Raw genomic sequence first — 23299 nt, 5'->3', positions numbered from 1 at the left:
ACTTCTACTCCCTACTTCGTGACTTTCACTAATATTTAGTTGTAAGTGCAATGGTTCATTACAGTTGTAGTAGCCCTATTGTTCACTTCGGTTTCAGTTGCAGAACCACATTTCATGCAGAATGTATTAGTTATGCTTACAAGAGTGTATTATACATACATTAGCAATGGTTTACTAAGTTAATGAACTGTGGAGACAAAGAGTCATTGCAGTCAAGTTGTAGACTTGCCGTACTTCCTTGCATTCAAGTTCTGTGTACCACAGAGGTTGCTTTGGTAGCGCTCGTTTATTTTTTTTGGACTTCCTTTATTCAGGTTTTTATCTGCTAATTTCTGTAGGTTTTTGACAGTGCCAGTCTTTTGACTTTTCATTTTTATGTCAAAATCTTTTTGATTTTTATCAAAAAAGTCTTTTGATTTTTATCTCTTGATCTTTTCTGACAGAATCTACAGAGAAAGAGGCGGGTATCATGGAGGAAGGGGAGGGGCAGAAATAATGTTGAAGATTAATGGCAATGCATCAGTATTGTTGCTATTGTTGTCACAGAACTTTGGTGTCTCAAACTCTATATACTCTCGCTCCCAGTAATAGTTGTATTATATTAAGTTGACGTAGAACAGGTCTTGCTTTTTAACGTATTGTAATGTGTATGCCTTGTTAATGAACTTTGTGTGCTTAGAAATATTCTATTCCTTCTTTTTTTCTTTTTTTCCCTTAGGCCTAACTCCACCTACAACCCCTCCTCATAAAGCCAACCAGGATAATCCTTTTAGGACTTCACCTAAGCCGAAGTCATCATGCAAGACTGTTGTACCACCTTCAAAAAAGCCCCGCTATAGTGAGTCTTCCGGTTCTCAAGGAAACAACCCGATCAAGAAGGGTCCAGAACAGTCTGAGCTGTATGCACAGCTTAGCAAGACTACAGTACCGTCCAGTGGACATGAGGAGAGAAAGACAAAACGGCCCAGTTTGCGGCTGTTTGGTGACCATGACTACTGTCAATCTGTGAATTCAAAATCGGAAATACACATTAAAATATCCCAGGAACTTCAGGACTCCAGACAACTAGAATTTAAGGATTCTTCACCTGGGTGGCAGTGTCAGATTTGTTCTTCTTTAGAACAAGACCAGTATTTCAAGAAAGAGACTTTACAGACAAGTCAGCAGGGATGCCTCAGTAATAACAGAAAACAGCTCCAAGACCAGGAAATTCGGGCTGAACTGAATAAGCATTTTGGTCACCCCAGCCAAGCTGTTTTTGATGAAGAAGCAGATAAGACCAGTGAACTAAGGGACAGTGATTACAGTAATGAACAATTTTCCAAACTACCTATGTTTATAAATTCAGGACTAGCAATGGATGGTCTCTTTGATGACAGTGAAGATGAAAGTGATAAACTATGCTACCCTTGGGATGGGACACAAGCCTATTCATTATTTGATGTATCGCCTTCTTGCTCTTCTTTTAACTCTCCATGCAGAGATTCAGTGTCTCCACCCAAATCCTTATTTTCTCAAAGATCCCAAAGGACACGCTCTAGATCAAGGTCCTTTCCTCAACGCAGGTCTTGTTCCCGTTCTCCATATTCCCGATCGAGATCAAGGTCGCCCTGTAGTAGATCCTCTTCAAGGTACAGTGCAGCAAATTCATATATCATTATTGTAGGTAGTAAGAAGGAAAACAGCAAAAACAGAGTGACTTGAAGGAAAGAAATTAAAAAAGAAAGAAATAATCCAGTGCAACTCTTTTTATTGCCCCTGAACTGATTAACTCTGAAGGTTACAGGATTGCTACAGAAACACTTGTTGCCATTATCCTTTGAATTTGCTAAATTTACCCTTTCTGAGTGGAGCCAGTCAGGTCAGAGGCAGAGCAATTGGTGAGAGATGTACCCAACTAACCTTTCCCATTATCTGCAAGCTGCCCGGTGGCAATCTAACTGCAGTCCCTATCAGATGAAGTTGACAGTGGCTGACTCTGCTCTGTGTTAGCCTCAATAAGGAACATTACAGAAAGGGGCAAAATCACTTGAGGCCCCTTAGTTGACTAGGAGATCACAAACTGCCACTGGAAATTTTCACTGGTAGCATAGAAGAAATTGTAAGTTCAGGTAAGAGGTAGCTGAGGAGAAAATGGTGTAAATAGATTCAAAGTGAATGACAGAGGTAAATGTTTTTTCTTCCTGCAGATCTTGTCACTGTTATGAGTCCAGCCACTGCAGACACCGAGCATACAGAAGTTCTCCCTTACGTGCAAGATCGCGATCCAGATCACCGTACAGTCGCAGACCCAGGTAGTGCATTTAGTGCACATTTGGTTTGCTTTTCGGAGTTGTCAAGAGATAATGAAGCATTCCAGAAATTGTATTACTAAATTTACATTAACAAATGCAGGTGCTTGATTTAATGACTAAGTTATGTTTCCTAGATATGACAGCTATGAGGAATATCAGCATGAAAGGCTGAAGAGGGAAGAATACCGCAAAGAGTATGAAAAACGGGAATCTGAAAGGGCCAAACAAAGAGAGAGACAGAGGCAAAAAGCAATTGTAAGCATTGTGAAGATAACTTTCATTTTGAAATAGGTTTCTGTTTCTTTTTGTAGATTTCTAAAGCTAGAACTGAGACTTTATTCTCTTTCTTCTTTATAATGAAACAAAATACAAAAATGTGCATATGTGTATTTCTTAGCATTTTGAACTTTAGGCAAATATGTATTTTCATAATGTTTGTGTTTTGCTTATACACTACTAATTTTTTCAGGTTTTGTAAATTGCAACTCTCCAAGTTACTCATCAGGAAAAAAAAATGATTTTCTAGAAAAAGATTTCATCCCAGACAACAAAGAATTAAATATGACCCAGCCTATTCCTTATACTGATCTATCAGTGAACCTACAGCTTATACTGTATGTCACTTACCAGAGTGTCAGTAGTCAATGTCTAGTTTCTGTTTCTTTCTGTTCTTTGTGGAAGCAATATAAAGAGTCAGTCAGCTTATGTACTGATCACTCAACATTTGTAGTAGCTGTAATTGTCTATACAGAGGGTATAAAAGAATTTGAAACGGAGGTCCAAAGGCACGATTTAATTTTTCTTTTCTGCCTATGACACAGTTATTTCTAAGTTATTTTTACCAAAATAAATAGTTTGAATACGTGACACCATTTTAAAATGTCACTTAATACTGGCCCTTTCATAATGAATATATGTTATTTAATTATTTTGTTCATCAATGTTCTATGCAAAATGACTGAAAATACCTGAGGCAAAGGAAATACCCATGGGAGCATCAGCAACTCCCATGGCTGTTGTAGCAGTATGACAGAAGAATGCCTACTAAATGGACAGGTGGCTTTTGCCCCTTTTTAGTTCCCTATTGGCAACTGCATGATGGGTTTGATAAATTGGGAGCTGCTGTAAGTCTGAATTCCCCTTGTTAAGCCCCTCTGGTGGGCTCCCTTTACTGCTGCTCTGGCCATCCTCTTACTCCTCCATGAACTGGTGCAGACTGGGATACTTCATCTTTGTTCCCACATTTCTTCTTAGTATTCTGTCCAAAGCTCACCAAAATGAATAGTCTCTTCCCAGTGCCTTTAGTGGACTTTGTAGTAAAAAGGTGATATGTCACACTCTCTGCAGCATTTCTCCAAATACACCAACAGACCTGGGAGTGCACAGAGGTTGACAGAGACTTGTGTAGTCTATGGCAACAAGAAGTTCAGGGAGGGAATAGGCACCTTTAGTTTGTGAGTTTTGTCTCTGCTACCATTGTTCTTAGTGCGCTTGATCAAATGATTTCGCTTTTCTCTGCATCAGGTGTCCTATCCACAAAATGTGTTCGATACCTGTATTTTGTAAAGCATGAAATATAGCGCCATAACATGTTCTGATCTAAAACTCAGGGAAGGCAATGGAAGGATTTTGCATGGCTTCAGAAAGGGCTATATTTAAGTCAATTGTTGCTGTTAGTTTTAAAATATCTAGTTTCCATCTGCTTAGAGATGAACACTAACTCCCAGCAATAGTAACTTACACTGGCTGTTCTCTCTTAAATCTAAGACAAATTAGATATTCAAGTAGACCTCTGTCATGCATGTATCTTACTACTTTTCAATTACTATACCTTACTGGCATAAATAAACCTGAATCCTGCTGAAAAGTAGAAAATTTGATTTAGTTTAAAACAGCAAATTTTTGGCTATTAGCTAATCAAGAAAAAGGTAGGAAAGAAAAGAAACTTTAAAAGCTATAGTTAGGCTGCACCATAACTTCCTCTATGTTAAGAATTTTAGGCTCTTCTAAACCAAGGATGAATTTATTTTCTCTTCTAAAGTGAGCATTGTCATGTTAATTAACTTCATTAATGAAATTGTGTATTAATAAACATAAATAAATTAGAACTGAAATGGTCTAGTGGGGTGGCAAATCATATATTTATAAAATATCAATAAATAGAACAGAAAAAAACTTGAAATCCAGTCACCTGTGTAAGAGCTGCATGAGATGTAGATGAAGTTGTACTAACTCCTTTCTCCAAAGTCTATCAGCACTTTTACTTTAAAAATCTGTATTGAATCATGCCAGTTTATTCCCTGTGCAAATCAATGTTGGTTAGGAGACATCAGAGAAAAGGAAGACTAGATCCTATGAAATCAGTGATAAAATGTGTACTAATTTAACAAAGGTGCTATTTTTGTCCAGCATTCTCTGTCCCCTTTCTTACTGCTTTTGGTTATGGGTCTCCTCTGTGCCACTCTTTTCTTTCTTGAGGTGTTCATCTCATTTACTGTTCAGCTGCAAGAAGCCCTTCTCTCTTTCCTTGAACTCTTTCTACAGTTTGATAAGTTCAGATTTCCATAAATTCTGCATTGGAGATTTTTTTCCTTTCTTTCTAGTTCATCCTTATGCTGCAAGAACAAGACCACATACCTCCAAACAGTGTTAACAGAGCACCCCAAGGTTTGGTCAGTACTAATGCCTCAGGTGTTGTTACAAATGGGAAGGTGGCTTTTCTTCATGAGAAGCACCATGCTAAGATCTCAGGAGTTAGTTGTAGAAAAGATGCACAAAGCGAAGGGAACAGAAATCATGACTGAACTAGAAGCCCTCAGGTCTTATTGGTTCAATATCTAGAATTAGTCTCAATGTGACAACAAGAGTGTGAAACTGAGGAAAAAGAAATGAGAAAAAAAAAATCACATATTTTAATCTGTCAAAACCATATGTGTAGCAGTGCCCTCTGATTGTGCAAGCAGCTTGTATTTTGGCAGATGCGAAGGCATGTTGGCAGACTGCTGGAGAGGCTTGTTTTAGAAGCGTGGGTTCATGCTACCAGGCAAAGGCGTGTTTAAATGGCTGCCCGTTCAGTCGTGCACACAACACATTTGCTGCAGTTGCTTCAGATCAGCTGAAAGCCTGGGCTAGCATTTCCCTATATGGATTCCTGAAGTCATATCTGGACTTGCAGCTATATGACTTCAAGAGGTTCTGTGGTACTTTTCTTTCTTTTCTTCTCTATCTTCCCTTCCCCCGTGACTGGAGATTCAGTGTCTTTTCTGTGGATTAGGGTCTTAACTTTGGGCAGTTGCACCTGAAAAATATGTCATTTCTTCAATATGTCGCAAGTCATTTCTGAGTTAGAAAGTCAGAATATTTTTGTCATTCATTTATTTATATTTTTGATCGTGATGCTAATGAAACAGATTTTAGCATAATTTAGTTTGATGTTGGCATCACTTGTTTCACTGGGTCCCCATTTCATTTTGGAACGGGTACTCACTGAAGAGAAGGCCAGTTTGCCACCAAGACTCACTAACCAGGTCATAGCAGAGACACATTTATTCATCACGAAACTCCAGAAACAACTGTAGGACAGGACAGGCTACTCAGGGCTTTGTAGAAATTGGGATCCAACCCGTAGCCAAGGCAGATCACAGTGATTTGCCAAGAAGACTGAGGACTGCTTTTTTTCTTCCTATACACCCCAGGAAATTTCCGAGGTATGCAGGCTTTTGCTGCAGCAGCTCATTAGACCATGCAGCAAATATTTTCCAAGGCATGGCTTCAGAAATACAGTTAGCACATTTCAATTCTGGAGTCTGACAAGCAGGCAACAATGCTTGAGTGGAGTTAGTGGGTTAGTAGCAATTTCGAGAGAGGTTACAGTGAGTGCTGTAACTCACCAAAGCACTGCAACAGCTCAGTGGTGTAGGGTCTGTGAGCACTGGGAGCAGAGCTCAGTGAGCCTGAAAGCATGGCAGAGCTGCAAGGCTGGTGGAGCACACCCAGAGTGCTCCTCGGGCACTGAAGCACTTTGGTTAAAGGAGTTTTTGGTTCCCCACTGAAGTGGTGCATCAGGGCTGGAAGGTTAGATGGACGCATAGCCTGGGGTGTTGAACCTGCGCTGCTCTGCCTCTATGGCTGTGCTACTGACTTAGTGTCCCATCCTCCCTATAGCTTCATTTACTGCGGGGACTGGCTGCTGCCAGGAGGTATAACAAAATCCGCTTTTATACCTGCGTAGGAAATTCCTATTACCACTACTGTTTTTCATTTCTAAGTGCTGACAGCCTACATGAGGCAAGTATCAAGAGTCCCTGTCCCAGAGAGCCTACAGATGCAAGAAGATAAATGCTCTGTGAGGCCACTGCAGTGGAAAGAAAGACATGGTTTCAAAGAAAATAAATTGCTCTACAACAGGAAAGCAGGAGAAAGGTGGTTTCCTAAATGAGTGCTTGGGTTCTCTGATGTCTAAAACCAGACTCAGCCTCTAATGGAGTCAGTTCCCACTAATGAAGGAGCCAATGCACATTGGTAATTTAGTTTGGATCTTTTTGTCGTTGCTCATCTTGATGGCTCTGATCAGAGGCATTCTACCTTTGCTGTATGAGTTGCTGAAAATGTATCAAATGAATTATCTAAATCTTGAGTTTTACTGATTTATCACTATTTTTTGATCAGTCACCATGGAGAGTGGCAGAACTTTTTCAATCCTCAGCCACACAGCAATATTTGAGAATATCATACACTGTTCTTTCTTCCTTTTCCAATTTTTTTCCTCCTTTTGCCATTCGTACTTGTACACAGGTCATACATAGTCCTCAATTCTTCTTTAATACAGAATCTAAAGCAATTTTTTCTTCTTAGCATGTCAAAATCTAAAGTTTTACTGGCTCTTCCATTCATAGCATTTCTTTTTTAAACTCTGCCCACTCCCATTGCACTTTGAAAATGTTTTTGACCTCCAGCTATAAGGATGAACATCTTCATTGCTTTGTACTGAACGAGGAGATGAGGCACCGGGCATGGAAGGCAACACGGGCAGGGGGCTTACACCCAGCCAGGCACTCATGCTGGAGGAAGCAGCAGAGCCTTTGACAAGCCTGTGGCAGACCTCAGCTTCAAAATAACCCCTGATTTTTTTCTCTCAGCTTCACACAGAGCATTATCTGGCTCTTGGGAAACTAGGTATGCACCAGAAATGTGCAGACAAAAGGTGGCAGGGAGAATGAGGACAGCAGCACAGTGTGGTGTCACCTCTGGAGTGGTTGCCTGCACTTTCCACAGAGCCGGCTTAGCAGCACCCCAGGGTGCGGCAAGGAGAGGCATGCAAAGGAAACAAATGTTGGGTGAAGAAGCCTGGTATAAATAACACGTGAATACTAATAACGTCTATTAGTCTGGGCTTTTGTGAAAGTAAAGATGAAGCATGAGGAAGGGAAAATAAAATAGAATTTTGGAGGAACCTTTTGCAAGACAAAAAAATCCTTAGCATCAGAGAATGTTTTGAGGGGTTTGTATCCTTAAAACTACTATATCCTGGTATTTTCTCCAGTTTAGGCATGCTAATGCTTTAGTATTTTCATTTGAGACTTGAAACACTGCTTTTCAGTCTGAGACTGTCTGCCACATCTGACTATTCAAGTGTTCTTACTGCCAGGAAGAAAGAGCAAAATTAAGAAGAAGGAGCTTTAGATAGAGCAGAAGAAGACAGATATTGGGCTTGGGGAAGCTGGCCAGGCTCTTTTTTTTTCCTTTGTTTACCTGGCAAAGCAGGTACTGCAGGAACTACATATGCTTAAAGCTTATGTCGCAAAGTAAATCATCTGCATTTTTGGGAGGGAAATACAAATGCTATCATGTGGAGTTTCCTGCGGGTTCCCTCTGCCCACATTAAATTGATAACAAAAGCTTTTCTCTGCAGTCCTCTAGGTTCCCAAGTCGTATATCATCTCCTCTAACAAGTGCAGTAAAAAGCATACTTAATATGCACATACAGACGTATACATGTAACTTACGATAAAATAAAGGTCTTTAACATTTAGAGGTATGTTGTAATCTTGTTAGGCTTCTATAGCTCTTATTATTAATGAGAATAAAAGTCAGGTGTCTCTGTGAATACAAATACACTTTTTTTCATAATTGCTTTAAATAAACTGAAATTAACCAAGACAAAGACAGTGCTGTACAGAGCCTGTGTTCTCTAATATCTTATACCATCATCGCTCTCTGCTTAAAAAAATACTTGAATGAACATCTCCTCATGTGTGCACACTGGAGGACATATGGTGCATTTCAGCTTTAAATTTGAATTTCCTTAATTTTGCAGGTTTAACTTATTCCCTTAATGATAGTTTAACAGGCTTTTTTTTTAATTGTTCACTTTTGTTTTATTACAGTTGTCTTAAAGGGATATTAGATATATAAAAGTTATTAGAGGGATAAAAGAAGGAAAAATTGCACAGGCATGCACAGTCTTATGGAAGAGCGTGCAATAGTTATTTCCATCACACTGTAATATAACAATCTCCATGTCAGTGAGTGAAACATTGTGTTTTTTCAGTTGAGATGTATTATCTCAGCTAAAGTATATTAGACAGTCTGCTATGTTATGTTCTGCTCCATCTGGTCAGTCATTTAGGTTCAATAGCAAGTATCAATGGAATTGTTTCTTATCAAGTGTTTCAATGCGGTTAAATCCTTGATTTGGTAAAACAGTCTGAAAAAGTAATTACTGTGCATATGCAGATTTTCCTGGTTTTGAAGTTTATGGCACCCAACCATACTGAAACTAAGCAGAATTAGAATGGGGAAAATGGAAGAAATGCAGATTTCTGTTGCGTGCTGTCTGCATTCCCTCATTCATTCTCCCGTCAGGAGAGTCAGGGCTCTGGACTGGGACAGGGTACAGACAGAGCTAAAAAGCAGCAGCTGTCTGTAAAGTACCCCTCCTTCATAAATTTACGGCCACCTGTGAGCACACTTGCCCTTCTTTTAGCCGTGCTAGCTTTTCCAGGCTGTAGTGCAATGGCAAAGAGCAAGAGCAGCTTTTAGACCATGAACTTTAGAGGGCATAGCATTTTAAAAGAAGTGTCTGTCCCAGCAGGGTGATTGAGGAGTATTAAGCCTGTCACCTTGGTTCCTTGTATATTCAATAAAAGTAGTAGTTTCAAGCACCTAAATCTGATACTTCCCTGATCACATTGGTTAAGGAGAGCATATACGTACTTTGGTAGAGCAGTCAGGGTCTCCACTGGGCTGACCAAGGAGCTATAATGGACCTAGGTGGTTGCAGTGGACACTTTTTGTGCTATACTTTAGTGGGTAGGGCTTTTGTCCAAGAAGTGAATGCATTTGATTCTTGGATCTGTTTGCTAGGGCTTTGATCTTTTATCTTTCGTTTCACAGGAGCTTAGATGGACTGGATTCAGGCCCCTAAGATTTGTGGGGCCAAGAAAAGAGTAAGCAAAAATAGTTGACTTGGTATGCTAGGGAGGAGTTTCTCTTGGGAGGAAGGTATATTAGTTTCATCTTCCAACTGCAGGAATTTATTTATTTTGCATTAAACAGGTTCTGGGAGCAGAGTGCTGTCCTGGGAACAGGGAGCCAAGGTTTCATATGCCCATAACAACAGTTCTGATGGTCCCTTTATCTCAAATATGTGCTTGGACAAGTAAAGAAGAGGCATCAGGACTATATGTGTTTCCACATGTATTTTGGTCTGACCTCAGTCTTGCAGTCTAAGGTGTGACTATTGACTGTCTCCCAAGAATGACCGGTACCTCATGCCTCTGTGGGGATTATTGGAAAACATACATTTTGTGCTATATCTGAACTGTAAGACTGCAAGCTACCTTTCTCTTCAGGCCAGGATGTTACTGAGCAGGAATGCAAGTCTATATTTAGGTCCCTAGAGCCTTTAGCATTGCAGAGTTGAGGTGCCATTAGCCTTTAGGCACCTCCAGGTTAAGATAGTCCTGAATTCTCAGCAGTCAGTATAGCTCCTTTGGAATTTGGCACCTAAATTCTATGCAAGTCTCAGGTGCCTGAGTTGATGGTTTAAACTGACATTGCTCCACTAACTGACAGCTTTACACCAGCTGAGAATTTGGTGGTGGAACAACTTAGGGGACAAATGTGTGGGTGAGTGCAGGGAATGAGCAGGAGGCCAACAGGGACAGGGTTCTTCAGGCCAGAGGCAATCAGAGACTGGAGGGCTGAACACCCAGCCCATCTGTAGCCAATTCTTATTTGCCCTGATTACCTTAAGGTCAGTGGTTTGAAGATCTCCTTTTGCCTTTTTTTTTTTTTTTTTTCTTTTCTTGAACTCACTGAATGGCTTTGGCCTTGGTAAAGTGCTAATCCAAATATTCACAAAGCAACTCTTCCAGGGTTTCCTAGTCTCTCTGTCATTCTGCTGAGCATTTTCACTCAGGAAGGAATGATATGACCACAACTTGATTGTTTTGAAAATATCTGTGTTGTTTTGCTCCAAGTGTCAAAGGAATATGCAAAGGAACAGGAAAAGCTGTAAAAACAGGGAATTCAGTCAGGTTCTTTTTCCTAAGAAAGGTAATGGTGGCCACAGGACACATATTATATTATTTTTCTCCCTTCTCCACAGTATTTATTTTAATAAAAGTCATCCTCTGGACTCCTAGCAGTGTTCCCTCTATTTAAGGTACGGATTGTGATGGAACTGCCAATTGCAGGATGAGTCAGCTAATGAGTCATATGAACTTATAATGTTACGTTTATAACCCATTTTGTCAATGTTCATGGTACATTTATGCAGTTACTGTGTTACTTCATAGTACTCCACAACTAAGATGGCTTTTGCCCATTGTTGTACATATTGCAAGAGAAGGGGAGTCCCTGGTTCTGAAGTTTGCAGTCTTAAAGGGCAAGTGGTGAGAAGACTGGGAGGGAAGAAGATGCAATAGGATAAGAAGGGTCTATCAGTGTGTAGCAGAACACAGCAAAACCTTCCAGGAGTATGTCACCTGGCAAAGCTGGCATCATTTAAATACTTCAAATGCTTTCCAGGAGAGAACTATTTCACTCACTAGCAAGATGCAGTAGGTCTTCCACAAGTGACTTCTACTATAATTATGCATCCTTTTCACATCCGTGTGTGTATATGTATGTATGTGTAAGTTCATCTGTATTACACATTCGGTAAAAATATGTGTTCCCTGTTGCTCTTTATCAACAGGAAGAACGTCGTGTGATTTATGTGAGTAAAATCAGACCTGACACAACCCGAACAGAACTGAGGGACCGGTTTGAAGTTTTTGGTGAAATCGAGGAGTGCACAGTAAATTTGCAGGATGATGGGTGAGAACTTTTGAGATTACTTCTTGTTTGGGAGCTGCCATATGTAAAAAATTATGGCAGTGAGATTACTGGTATGGGAGTTACCAATGTAAGTACTGTGACAGATGACATGCTGAGTTCAAAACCTTATTTATTTTCTTTCATCCTTATTTATTAATCTTGCTAGTTGAGATTTCCTGTCCCAGAAATAAGTATTTAGCTGCCTGACAGGACAATCATGCTGATAAATGGATGTTGTACTTCTGGCATTTCCATTGCTGGATCTCCTGCAAGTTCTTGCTTTCAGGAAGGGGTTACGCTAATGTGTGTTAACTCTTCTTAGCTTTCCTTCACAACTGTATTTTTCAATTACAGAGACAGCTATGGTTTCATCACCTACCGCTACACTTGTGATGCCTTTGCTGCTCTTGAGAATGGATACACTTTACGCAGGTCAAATGAACCTGACTTTGAGCTGTACTTTTGTGGACGCAAGCAATTTTGCAAGTCTAACTATGCAGACCTAGGTAGGTATTTTGTTCTAGTGAATTAAAGTACGTAACTGGTACCTCATACTTCAGGAGAAATTAAGGTTTGCTTGGTTTTTGTTTGCTGCTTGTATTTAAATGGTGTGAGGAGTTTAAAGAAGATGTTTTTTTTTGCTTGCTGCAAGAAGTTTAAAAGTTTACTAATCTGAACTCTACATTGAGTTGACTTTTTCCAGATATTTCAGACTGTGAAATATTTTTTTAAGCTCATTTCCATCATTATAAAAACAAATGCCCAGTATTCAATAGTACATTGCCATGCTGAAATGATAACACTGCAGAAACTTGCTGGTTTATTATCCTTTGCTGAACAATGGCTTCTTGGGTCTAATTCTTGATTTATTTAAATGACCCCTAAACAGCATCAAGTAGATGCCTCATCTCCCCAAAAAATCGCTATGATTCTTAACTTTGCTGTGAATTGTGCTGTAGAACTTGCCAGAGACACTCCTTAAATGTGGTTCATAGTTGATTAGGTTTGAAAGCTAGAAGGGTTCATGACCAAGTTTGACCCATAGTATAGCAAAGGACACAGGTCTCAACTGGTGGCTCCCACATTCTCCATAACCATCTGTCTATGAATGTGTCTCTTTTCAGTGACTTCCAGTCATGACGTGAGAGGGTCCAGCCAGTGGAGAGCTTGGCAAAAAGCCAAGCCCTGGTGTTTGGTGTCCCACTGATGGGGGACAGTGTGCACACTAATCTCCAGTCCCAAATGTGCACACCAACAGTGATAACTCACCTGCATCTCCCCCAGTTCTGTTTGGGCTTAAATGTGTGGTTCTGCCCTATGTTCTGTGTGTGATACTTCCCCTTGAAAGGATATTTGGAGGTGTTCAGAGTCTTAGAGGAATACTGTTGTTATGTATGTGCACAAAGAGACCACTCAGACTTCCAAAACATCCTCTGTGAAATTGTATTGTAAACTTACCTCTTATTTAATTACCTTGTAAAGTGTTCATTAAATGTTAAAGCTGTCCTGATACCTATATAAATAGTCTAAAAGTGTGGGGGGTGCTCTTTTCTGAATAAAATAGCAAGGGACAATTTGCCGTTGAATCTATATTAATCAGATATTGTGTTTTTTATGAATAAATGACCACAGTCATTAAAATCTCTGCATAACCCTGTAACACAGTGCTAATGAAATTTTGTATCTGCTGCCCTTGGCTTTGTACAATGCAGGAAGTGAATACAAATACATTTTTTCAAACCAATTGATGTCTTTTCAGAATAAATGATAAAGATGATACACATTGTTCACAATGAATATGCTATAATTCACTTCAGTGGCTAAACAGATAATGTAAAGCTAAGAAAAGGCAATTGACTACTGAAGAGATATAAGGTTGATGCTGAAAATATAAAACGTAGCAAGGCATTTGTCGAAATGCAGGCTGATAAAAACAGTAAAAACAGATTGAAGTCTTGACTTGATTTGACTTATCTTCAGCAGTGGAAGCCAGGGTAGTCTCTGTATCTCAGAAAATCTGGGGTTTAAAATAAGTTGTCTGAAGGAAACCCTTTTGGAACATTATTCATCACTGGGAGTATTCCCTGGAAGATCTTTCCAGAGTGAGTGGGATTCCCAGAGAATCTCTGAGCAGAGTATTTTCACTTTGTCCTGCTGACAGCTTGAGCTTCTCTACTTCAGACTGCATTCTCTGTATTTCATGGAGTATCTGATAGAGCTACATAGGCAGGATGAACTTTAAAATTCATGAGCTAGTATGAGGATGGAGAGAATTAATCAGCCTTGGGTTGAGTATAGAAGAAAGAAAACACTTGAAAATAGTAGTCAGAAGTTTAACACCTCTCCTCAGTGAGAAGATATTGTCTTAACAAAACTTGTAATGAACATTTAATTCACAGTGTGTCTTATAGTGGTAGATGGGGAGTTCTGATTAATTCAACACAAGAAATGGCAAGAAAAGGGCACTCTCATAAAGGAACTGTGACATAGGTACCAGGGAGAGCCAGTGTTGAGCAGGAATTACTCCAAAAGGAAATTCAGTGCTTGCAGTTACATCAATAATTGCTGTAGTGGAACTATATGGCCACAAAGGTACCATCCCTCCTCTGCTCGAGGAACAGACTGATGTCTGTCTAAACAACTATCAACACTGGAGCAGGTATTATAGATCCCACCTAAAACACACATTCCACAGGGTCTGAACCACTATTCTTGCTGTTACACTTATGTTACAAAGATCTGGGGATGCCACCTGAGATTGCTTGTACAGCAGCGTGGAGACTTTGCCCTCAGTTGTTTGGTTTGCTGAACAAGCAAACCAAAACAATCAGAGCAGAAGCGAAAAGAAAGATTGAGAGAGGTGTAGTGATATGCATTAGGCCCTGCACCAGGTCAGCCAGGAGCAGCAGTGTCCCTTGCGTGTCACCCCGCAGCCTGTGCTGGCTTTCTGCACAGCCGCTGCTATCACCTCTCTTGGGAGAAGTAAGTTAGGGGTATTGCGTCTTGCAAAACCATGGTGGAGTTTTTGGTAAAGCACCTGTCAAGATTACCTGGACTAGTTTTGGACTGATGATCTCCAGAGGTCCTTTCCAACCTCAACCATTCTGAGACTAGTGAGAGACCTCTGCATAGCAGTGTAGCAGTGTTCAGTCCTTAGAGAAGCTCTTTATAGTTCTCTCACCCTATGTGGGAGATGTACTACATTTTTTAGGTCTTGATACTTATCAGAAAGCTCTGTCCATACCTAAAGCTTCTCTGATGGCCATTTCTGGGCTGTAAGCATACTGTTCCCACAAAGGTCTAATAATGGCAATTAGATGGTTTCTGCAGTGCTTTGTTCGTGCTACCATACAAAAAAATAATGTAGGCTCTCACCAGCACTTTATGCCTCTTAACTAAACTTGCATCTCTTTGGGTTTCAGATTCAAACTCAGATGATTTTGATCCTGCTTCCACTAAAAGCAAGTATGACTCCATGGATTTTGATAGTTTACTTAAAGAGGCACAGCGGAGCCTGCGCAGGTAACATGCATCACACCAGAGGAAAACGGAGGGATGGCGAATACCTCACGGACATCACGTCCTTCAATAATGGACAATTAAAAAGTCATACTTAGGAATTTCTCCTACTTTACACTCTCTGTTCTAAACCATGGTTTACATGAACACAGCTGCTCGAGAAGTGAGGAGGCGGAATGGCTATCCAGCAAGCACACGCGTGTCCATGGGTGTCAGCTTTGCTTTCGCGGGTGACCGGTGGTGGGGGAGCCCAGCGGTCCTCGTGCAGTCGAGGGCAAACCACATGTCATGGCAGCAGTTCCACAGAGATACACTTACAACATAGAACTTCAAAATGTGTACATAGTGCATTTTAACAAAACACAAACAAATTAAAAGAAAACAAATTTGAGAACTATGGCTGCTGATGTCTGAGAATCAGACACTGCATTTTTTTTTAAAATGAAGCTTCTTCTCACAACACAGTGATAATATGACAATCCAGAAGAAACCACAGGTCCCAGAAGTCTGCAATGTGTTTTAGTTTTGTTTTAAGATTTTTCTTCTCTTTTCTGTTTTTTTTTTTTTCTTTCTTTTTTTTTTTTTCCTTGCAGAAGAGAAAATGAAAGGCTAAAGCTTCCCTAACATTTTGAAGTTTCATCTTTTAATTCTGACACCCATGTAAATGTCTACAACGTTGATCTTCCACAGCAAAGTTTTCAAAGCCTTGTTAATGGTCAAATGTGCAGCTTGTTCAGCGATTTATTCTAATGAGCGGACGTGGTGTTACATTATTAATGAGAGTTGGATATAACTATCTGGGTGTGTGCACAGATAGTTTATTTGCTACATTCTCTAAAGCAGTTGAGTATTTACAGATGTTAAATGGAGTATTTTTATTTATGTACATACTGTATGACAATGTTTTTTTTTGTTACAGCTATGCACTGTAAATGCAGCCTTCTTTTCAAAAACTGCTGAATTTTTCTTAATCAAGAATACTCAAATGTAATTATATGAGGTGAAACAATTATTGTACACTAACATATGTAGAAAGCTGAACTTAACGCTTATATATATTTGATTGTAAAAAAAAAAAGAGAGAAAAGCGTGTGGGTGAGGGTGTGCGCGTGTGTGTGTGTCTGAGTGCAAAAATGCTTTACACACATTCATCCCTCCTTTGGTGAGCTTATGTAAGAACTTTGTCACCACTTATCCTAGCCCAAAAGGTATTAACCACTTCTGCAGTATTTTTCCACATTTTTCTCATGGCTTGATTTTCTTTTGCAGTTTTATACACTGAATTTGTTAGGGAAATGAAATTTTCTCATCTAAATTTTTCTAGGAGATACCATAATTTTATGTAAAGTCTCTCAAATGGGTAATCATTAAGAAATGTTTTTATTTTATGTATCAACAGTAGTTTTGGAACTAGAGGTCAAAAATCTTTTTAAAATGCTATTTTGTTTTAATTTTTGTGATTTTAATTTGATAAAAATATGCTGAGGTACTAAGTACAGTATGATTTTTACAGTAATTCTGTGTCTAAACACTGTTGTTGAAGCCAGTAATCTTTTCATTGGCAGAGTTTAATGATGGTATTTATCTATATTTTTTACAGTTATGCATCCTGTATAAATACTGATCCTTCATTCCTTTGTTTACTAAAGAGACATATTTATCAGTTAAGATTATCCTATTTATTATAAATTATGAGATGACTAAAATAATAAAAGGCCAGTGGAAATTTTATACCTAGGATGCATGACGGTTGTCAGTTTGGAGTAAGTGCTTTGTTTGGAAATTCAGCTTTTGCAGAAGCAGTGGTTTTTTGTTGTTGTTGTTTTTTTTTCTTCTTCTTTTTTTACTATGCACTAGCATGGCCTCAGATGTGCCCATGACATTGTTGCTGATGACATTGCTTCTGCTAAATTAAATATAAACTTCAGGAAAGAAAAAAAAAGAAAACACAACAGTAAACTACTACTATTCTGAGCATCAGAATTTCATCTGAACTTGGAGTCTCTAGACTGAATCAGCAAAGTTTGGAATTTGCTTGCGAATGTATAGATTTGGTATTCTATTACTGTTTGGCATTCATGACTCCTCTTAAAGGTATGGCACACCTAACTATTTAATCTCCTTTCCCACTCCCAATCTTAGAAAACTGATTCCACCCCCATGCCAGTGCAGTTGATTTTGATGGCTGCATTCATTTTATCACCAGCATATTGTGTTCTGAGAGATTCCACTGTCTATCCTGTCGGATGCTTGCTTGATTTTTTGGCTTCTTATTTCTCAGTAGATAGATAGCAATAAAAAAAGAAAAAAGAAAAAAAGAAAAGAACTTTTTCAGAGGTTCTGTGTTACAACTGTAACATTCTTTAATCTGCATAATTCTCGTTGTTGCTCTGTAGGTTAAAAATGCAGGTATTTTAACTTTGTGTGAATGCCAAACTAAAAGTTTACAATTTTCCTTTCTGGATTTTGAGTATCTTCTGTTGTAAAGAAAAATATTAAAAGCAATAAATTATTTTTAAGAAATCAATATTTAGTATATCATATTATGTGTTCAAGGACCAGACGCATTACCTATTTTGCCTTTAAATTTATGTGATTAAATTTAAAATACATTCTCTTTTGCCCTACATTGCTGACATGAATAAATTGGTGGGGATTTTTTGGGGTGGGAGGAGGGGGTGGGCTGTTTATTTTCCATCAAGCAGGCATAATGTCATGAGTCAATTTTTTTTTTTTCACTGGCCTGGCAAGCATTCTTATCTTGAAGATGGCTTTCCTCTGTGGATTTACAGATTACATACGAAATTAATGTAGAGCTAGGATTGCTGAATAAAGCTATTTGTATCCTTTGTAGACACTGTAGTAGGTAACCCATCAAAATATAAACTCAGTGTTTCCTTTTCTCTCCCACCCCAGAACATTTCAAATTAGCACATGTGCCACATTGTCACTGGAGGCAAATTGCAGCATAGCTCTGTATGTCTTTTAGATGAAGATTGTACTGTTGCTTTCATGCTGTGGTAAGTACCACATCTGCAATACAGGTAACAGAACTGGTACTTAGAAACTATGGTCTTTTCTGGAGCTATAACAAAGTAATTCCTACATAAGGTAAAATGATCCAAATCCAAACAGAGGGAGCCTTAAATTGAGGAAAAATATCTGTGCTGAACTGCTCTGAAAAGCAGTTGGGCTGCCATCACCAAAAGCAGCATCAAGAAGAAAGTTTGTGCCTCTGGGGTATAATACTTGGGTCAGTTGAAAAAAAAAAAAAAAAAAAGGAAAAAAGAAAAGAAAAAGAAAACACACACCTTCTTCTGATCCCTTAAGATGTAAGCTTACAGTAGGTAATGATTATGTGTCCTTTTTGATGGCTGTAATGAGAACTTCAATCACTGTAGTATAAGATCTGATCTATACTGACCTAGAATAGCCATGTAATATGATGTGATGATTCTAAATTTGTACCTATGTGACAGACATTTTCAATAATGTGAACCACTGACCTGATGGAGCTACTGTAAAATTTGTACAGTAGGTGAACATGTAAAGCTATTGGTTGGACTATGCTGAACAGGGAAAGTGAGCTATTAGTTAAGCCCATGCTGGGCTATTTTCCACCTGCCAATTCTACATGTAATTTTGTGGTTTAATTCATTGTATGAAAATTCCTGTGATTTTTTTTTTAATGTGCAGTACACATCAGCCTCACTGAGCAAATAAAGGGAAACGAATGTTTCAAATCCACTTCTGTTTCTCTTTTTTATCAAAAGTGAAAGTCCCCCCTGCGATTGGTCATGGACTGGGTTTTCCATTACTCTTCCTAATGGTCACAGTTGATTTCAAATAGCCCAGGTCATGCCCACATTACTGCACTTTGGGCAGGGGATGGACCCACTAGTTTTAATAATTTAATATTAGAAAGGTGCTGCCTGCCTTTTGGCCACAAGTACTTGAGGCTGTTGAGGGGCTAACAGAAACTTTGTGGGAAAACTTTTGAAAAATGCTCAGTGGTGTGTTAAGAGTTACTGGCTCGAGTTACCAGAGGGTGGGGAACGCAAGGGTGTTTCTGCATGGCCATGTTTGGGTCCAACCTGTGCTGTCAGGGGCTGACAAGTCCAACATGGCTGGTGTCTTCCATTCTGAAATGTTAAGTACCTTTGCTAAGAAAAGATGCCATCATGACATTCATCAGCACCTCTGTCTCAGCAGACGGGCTAGGAGGATCAGACAGGTTGGGCACCCTTCCTGGACAGGACAGCATGCGGCATGGCGGCCTTCCACGCTGCCATTGTCACTGGGCTGGCAGCAGCTCTGTGGAGAGGCACAAACGGTATTCACAGTCCTTTCATTTACATGTGGATAAAAAGGCAGGGGAATTGTTTTTGTCAGTTTTGCACAGGCTTATTCACAGGTAGCCAAAATACCACTGTCGGCCTACCGTGTAGGCCTTTTAAATCAACACAGCACTAGGAGAGAGCTGACCCTGCTGTACTTGGGCCACGAGTATCCCCACCTTGACAGTGTGCTACGGAGGGTATCTGCAGCATGATGTGAGCTAGCAAAGCCTATGCAGCTGGTAGTCTTTATCTAGAGTAGTTTCCTCTAGGTTTTGAAACTGCTAAATTCATTTCTAAAAATTGCCTTTCTGACTAGCCTCCACCTCATCTCTGTTCGTAACATTGCTGTTCATTTTATACTCTATACTTTTCACTTGCAAAGCATGCCATGAAACTCTCAACTGTGGTCTTGATGAAACCAGCCCTTTGCGTTGGAGCATGAGGGCTGGGGGCAAGGCGCCTTTGGGCAGAGCAGGCTCTTCCTCACCATGATTTACTACTGACCCTAAACGTTCCCCACTGCTCTTCCTGTCCCCTCCATTGCATTTTCTTCCCCATGTTCTCTTAACTTCCTCTTCCTCAAAGACTACAAAAGGAGTAAATCTGTCATGCACTCACATGAGCTTCACTAACTCCCACAGCAGGGAGGAGAAGCTGTGGTGCTTACATTTTGCATTTTTACCATTTACAGATCAGAAATCTTATGCTTGGTTCTCACAGTTCTTTCAGAGTGAAGTTCTTTTCTAGATGGGATTTGTGTTGTTTCCTCACTGTTCTGATCAAATTAATGCTCAAAATGAAGTGGGTTACATCTATTCCTGATGCACTTCATCAATGTTCCTGCAGTTACACAAGGCATGAATGCAGCCTGATATTTTTCAGCTTTTAATTTGATTTGTTTATTCATTTCATATTTTTGCAAAGCACTTTGATGCTTGCAAAAACTACTGAATTAGATTTCCAGAAAAATATTTCTTCCCCTTCCGCTCCCCCATCCCCTCATTTTATATTAAGGTTTATTGCATAAAATCAGGATCTCATTTATTAAGAAATCATCCTTTCCATCGCTTGTTCCCCTGGGTTAACATTTTCTCCCACAGTGAACTCTGTGAGCTGAACACCTGAAATCAAATTCAGGCACCTCAGTGAGTGGCCTGATTTTCAAAAATGCTGAGCATCTTGCTGCTCCCATTGACTTCAATTAGACCTGCCGGCTCTCAGCACTTTTAAAATCAAGCCACATATTTAGAGCCCCAATTCAGCACAGCATTTACATTTGTGCTTAAGTCCATCCTGATTCAGCAAAGCACTTAAGCATGAGTGTTTTTAGATCCATTGAAGTCAAGTGCTCTGCTGCTTTGAATAAAAATAGACTCCTGGATTGGGGCCTAAGAATCCAAAAACAGACACCAAAGCCTAATTTTAGGCTCTATTTGGAAAACTTCAGCCTTGCCTACCACCTTTAACCTTTAATGCTTTCAAAAAACACAAAAACACCCAATAGGTGATAAATGGGTGAAGGTTTAGGGAAGAAAAATGGAAACTGTGGACAAAATTCTTCCTTGGAGAGAAAGTTTTGAAAAATTTAAATACAACTCCAGCAAGATGACTTCCTAAGTATTATTTCACATTCCACTTCCAGAATCTCATTCAAGATTAAACTGCAGTTATTCTATTGTCCTTCACCATTAATTAATAAACTGCTACATTAAACTTTAACCAATATAACTTTTCTTGCTTTTTCACAAATCCCACTCTCACCATTGATATTCCTTGTTCACAAGCAAACTAAACTATAAATCAATTTTCTCTACTTTATCAAACAGCAGAAAGTAATAAAGAAGGTCACAAATAGTACAGTAGTTCCTTGGAGGTTTGTAACATCATAATTTAAAGCTCAGAAAGATTGAATCAAAAGTTGAATTAATCCCTAAGGGAAAAGATTCTATATAGATTCTATTGATAGACATAGGGCAGCCTGTCTTCATTGGGAACTGGTCTATTTGCTAATACTTTGGGACAAAGGAAACTAGGCTTCTCAGCAAAGGAGAAAATGAAATCCTCAGCGAGAGGAAGTGGGTTTTTGCTCTTTGCACTTCCTGTCACTGTGCTCTCCTCAGACTATTCTGGAAAAAAAAAAAAAAAAAAAAAAAAAAAAGACAAACAAATCATTTGATGCATAATGTGCTCTTCTGAATGGCTGGTGTCTGCATGATGCAATTATAAAAACTGCATCTGAATGGAATACATATATAACTTGTAAATGTTGCACTTCATCAGTGTTTATCCCTAGACCGATGCTTTTTCAAACAGCCTCAACCCAAAATCATAGCAGCCTATGAACCCAATGCAAAATGAAAGGTTTTGGTTTTTTTCAATGACAAATTTTGGTAAAGTTACAAATATTTCTTCTGAAGCTGGAAATATGTTCCTCAAAGCATGGTTAGCTTTTGAGTGTCCTCTGAATGATTGCAGCTTCCTTTCAACATGAAAGGAACCTATGATTCTGAAATCAGAGTTTTACAAAGGAATTTCTGATTCTGTGTTTAAATATATATATCACTTTAATGACGTGACTGCACCTGATGAGTTAAGATATCCTTCCAGATTCAAGAGGCATTAATTGGGAAAAATAGACTGACATAAAAACAATTATAAAGAAATTTCACTCATGTCTTTGGTTAGAATAGTTACATGCACAGCTTTTCTACATGGTGAGACCTGAAATGAAATTTATCTTTTTGGAAGGCATACACGGTGAAGTACAATATGATAGAAGTGTTTGCGTATACAGACTGTTTTCTTACTGTATTTGCTGGTTGAGAGGAACTGCAAAGCACTGTGATAAAGGCAGCTGAACAGAAAGCTGGGGTAAAATTCCAGTCTCTCTTAAATCAGAGACTGAACTCCAACCCTCATCAGCCTTTTGCATTAACCCCGGTTTGTGTAAATAGTGGACAGTGATCAAATGTAAATAATCTCATGTGCCTAATTTGCGTCATGATAGATGTAGTGTAAATGGAAGCCTAAACTAAGTATGGAGAAAACCATGTCCTAACGAGCACAATATGTAAATTACTATTACAACTCTTAATCGAATAAAATATTTGCTACAATTTATTTTTGACAATGTGCATTTCATTCTCTATTAAATTAGTGCTTGATAAAGTAATAAAATTATTACGGCCATAAAGTTACCGCGCTATACCTTCAAGGGAAGGCATTCGAGAGATCTTCTCGTTGTCCTCGGATTATTGACTTTGGCATTATGAAAAACGCACATTGGTGCCTTATACTAATTCTTTCCTAGCGCATTTGCAACTCAGGACTATGCTTATTCATGCAATGTGTTGGCAGTAAATTTAAAAAAGAAAAAAAAAAAAAACAAACACTACCACACACTTGAAAACTTATGGAGTGCTTTCTTTTCTTTTTTTAACCATTTATTGTAACAATACCTCAGATAACTGTAGTTTTTTATTGCATGAATAATTTATTGTGGTAGCTAAGCATGCCCTCAGTTACACACTCCTGCCAGCAAGTAGTGGAGTGGTGAGTGCTATCGCTGAATAATGATTAATTACTCGCCCTTCTGAAGGAGCCTGGTTTTGTAAACTGGTCACACAGCATGTTACGTGGATTGTGTCTGCTACACAAAAGGTTACTTGCAATCACATAATGAGACATAATGATGCACATCACAACAATTCTTTGGTACAAATCTGCACACAATGGAATTTAGATAGAAACCCATTTATTTATGTGTCCTGTTTGCCAGAGGGTACGAAACTTCACTGCATTGCTGCAGTACTGCCATTGCTC

General features: G+C 39.1%; 1 protein-coding gene across 6 annotated transcripts in view; it reads left to right on the top strand.

The window, feature by feature from the left end:
* PPARGC1A (PPARG coactivator 1 alpha) overlaps positions 1–21645 on the top strand; it is a 356064-nt gene extending 334419 nt beyond the window's left edge. For 5 of the 6 annotated variants that reach the window (XM_084516472.1, XM_084516475.1, XM_084516474.1 and 2 more), the window contains 6 exons: positions 719–1631; positions 2190–2294; positions 2429–2549; positions 11497–11618; positions 11973–12124; positions 15041–21645. In XM_084516472.1, the coding sequence (XP_084372598.1) occupies positions 719–1631; positions 2190–2294; positions 2429–2549; positions 11497–11618; positions 11973–12124; positions 15041–15144 (1517 nt within the window). In that variant the 3' untranslated portion in view covers positions 15145–21645. Of the gene's footprint in view, positions 1–718; positions 1632–2189; positions 2295–2428; positions 2550–11496; positions 11619–11972; positions 12125–12742; positions 14642–15040 lie in introns of those variants that run through there. The other variant, XM_084516473.1, reaches the window with a different exon arrangement.
* Positions 21646–23299: the final 1654 nt, after the last annotated feature.

This window comes from Aythya ferina (genome assembly GCF_964211825.1).
Source record: "Aythya ferina genome assembly, chromosome: 4".
NCBI classification, from domain to species: domain Eukaryota; kingdom Metazoa; phylum Chordata; class Aves; order Anseriformes; family Anatidae; genus Aythya; species Aythya ferina.
Note: the sequence above shows the minus strand (reverse complement) of the source record. Positions and strands in the feature narration are given on the sequence as shown.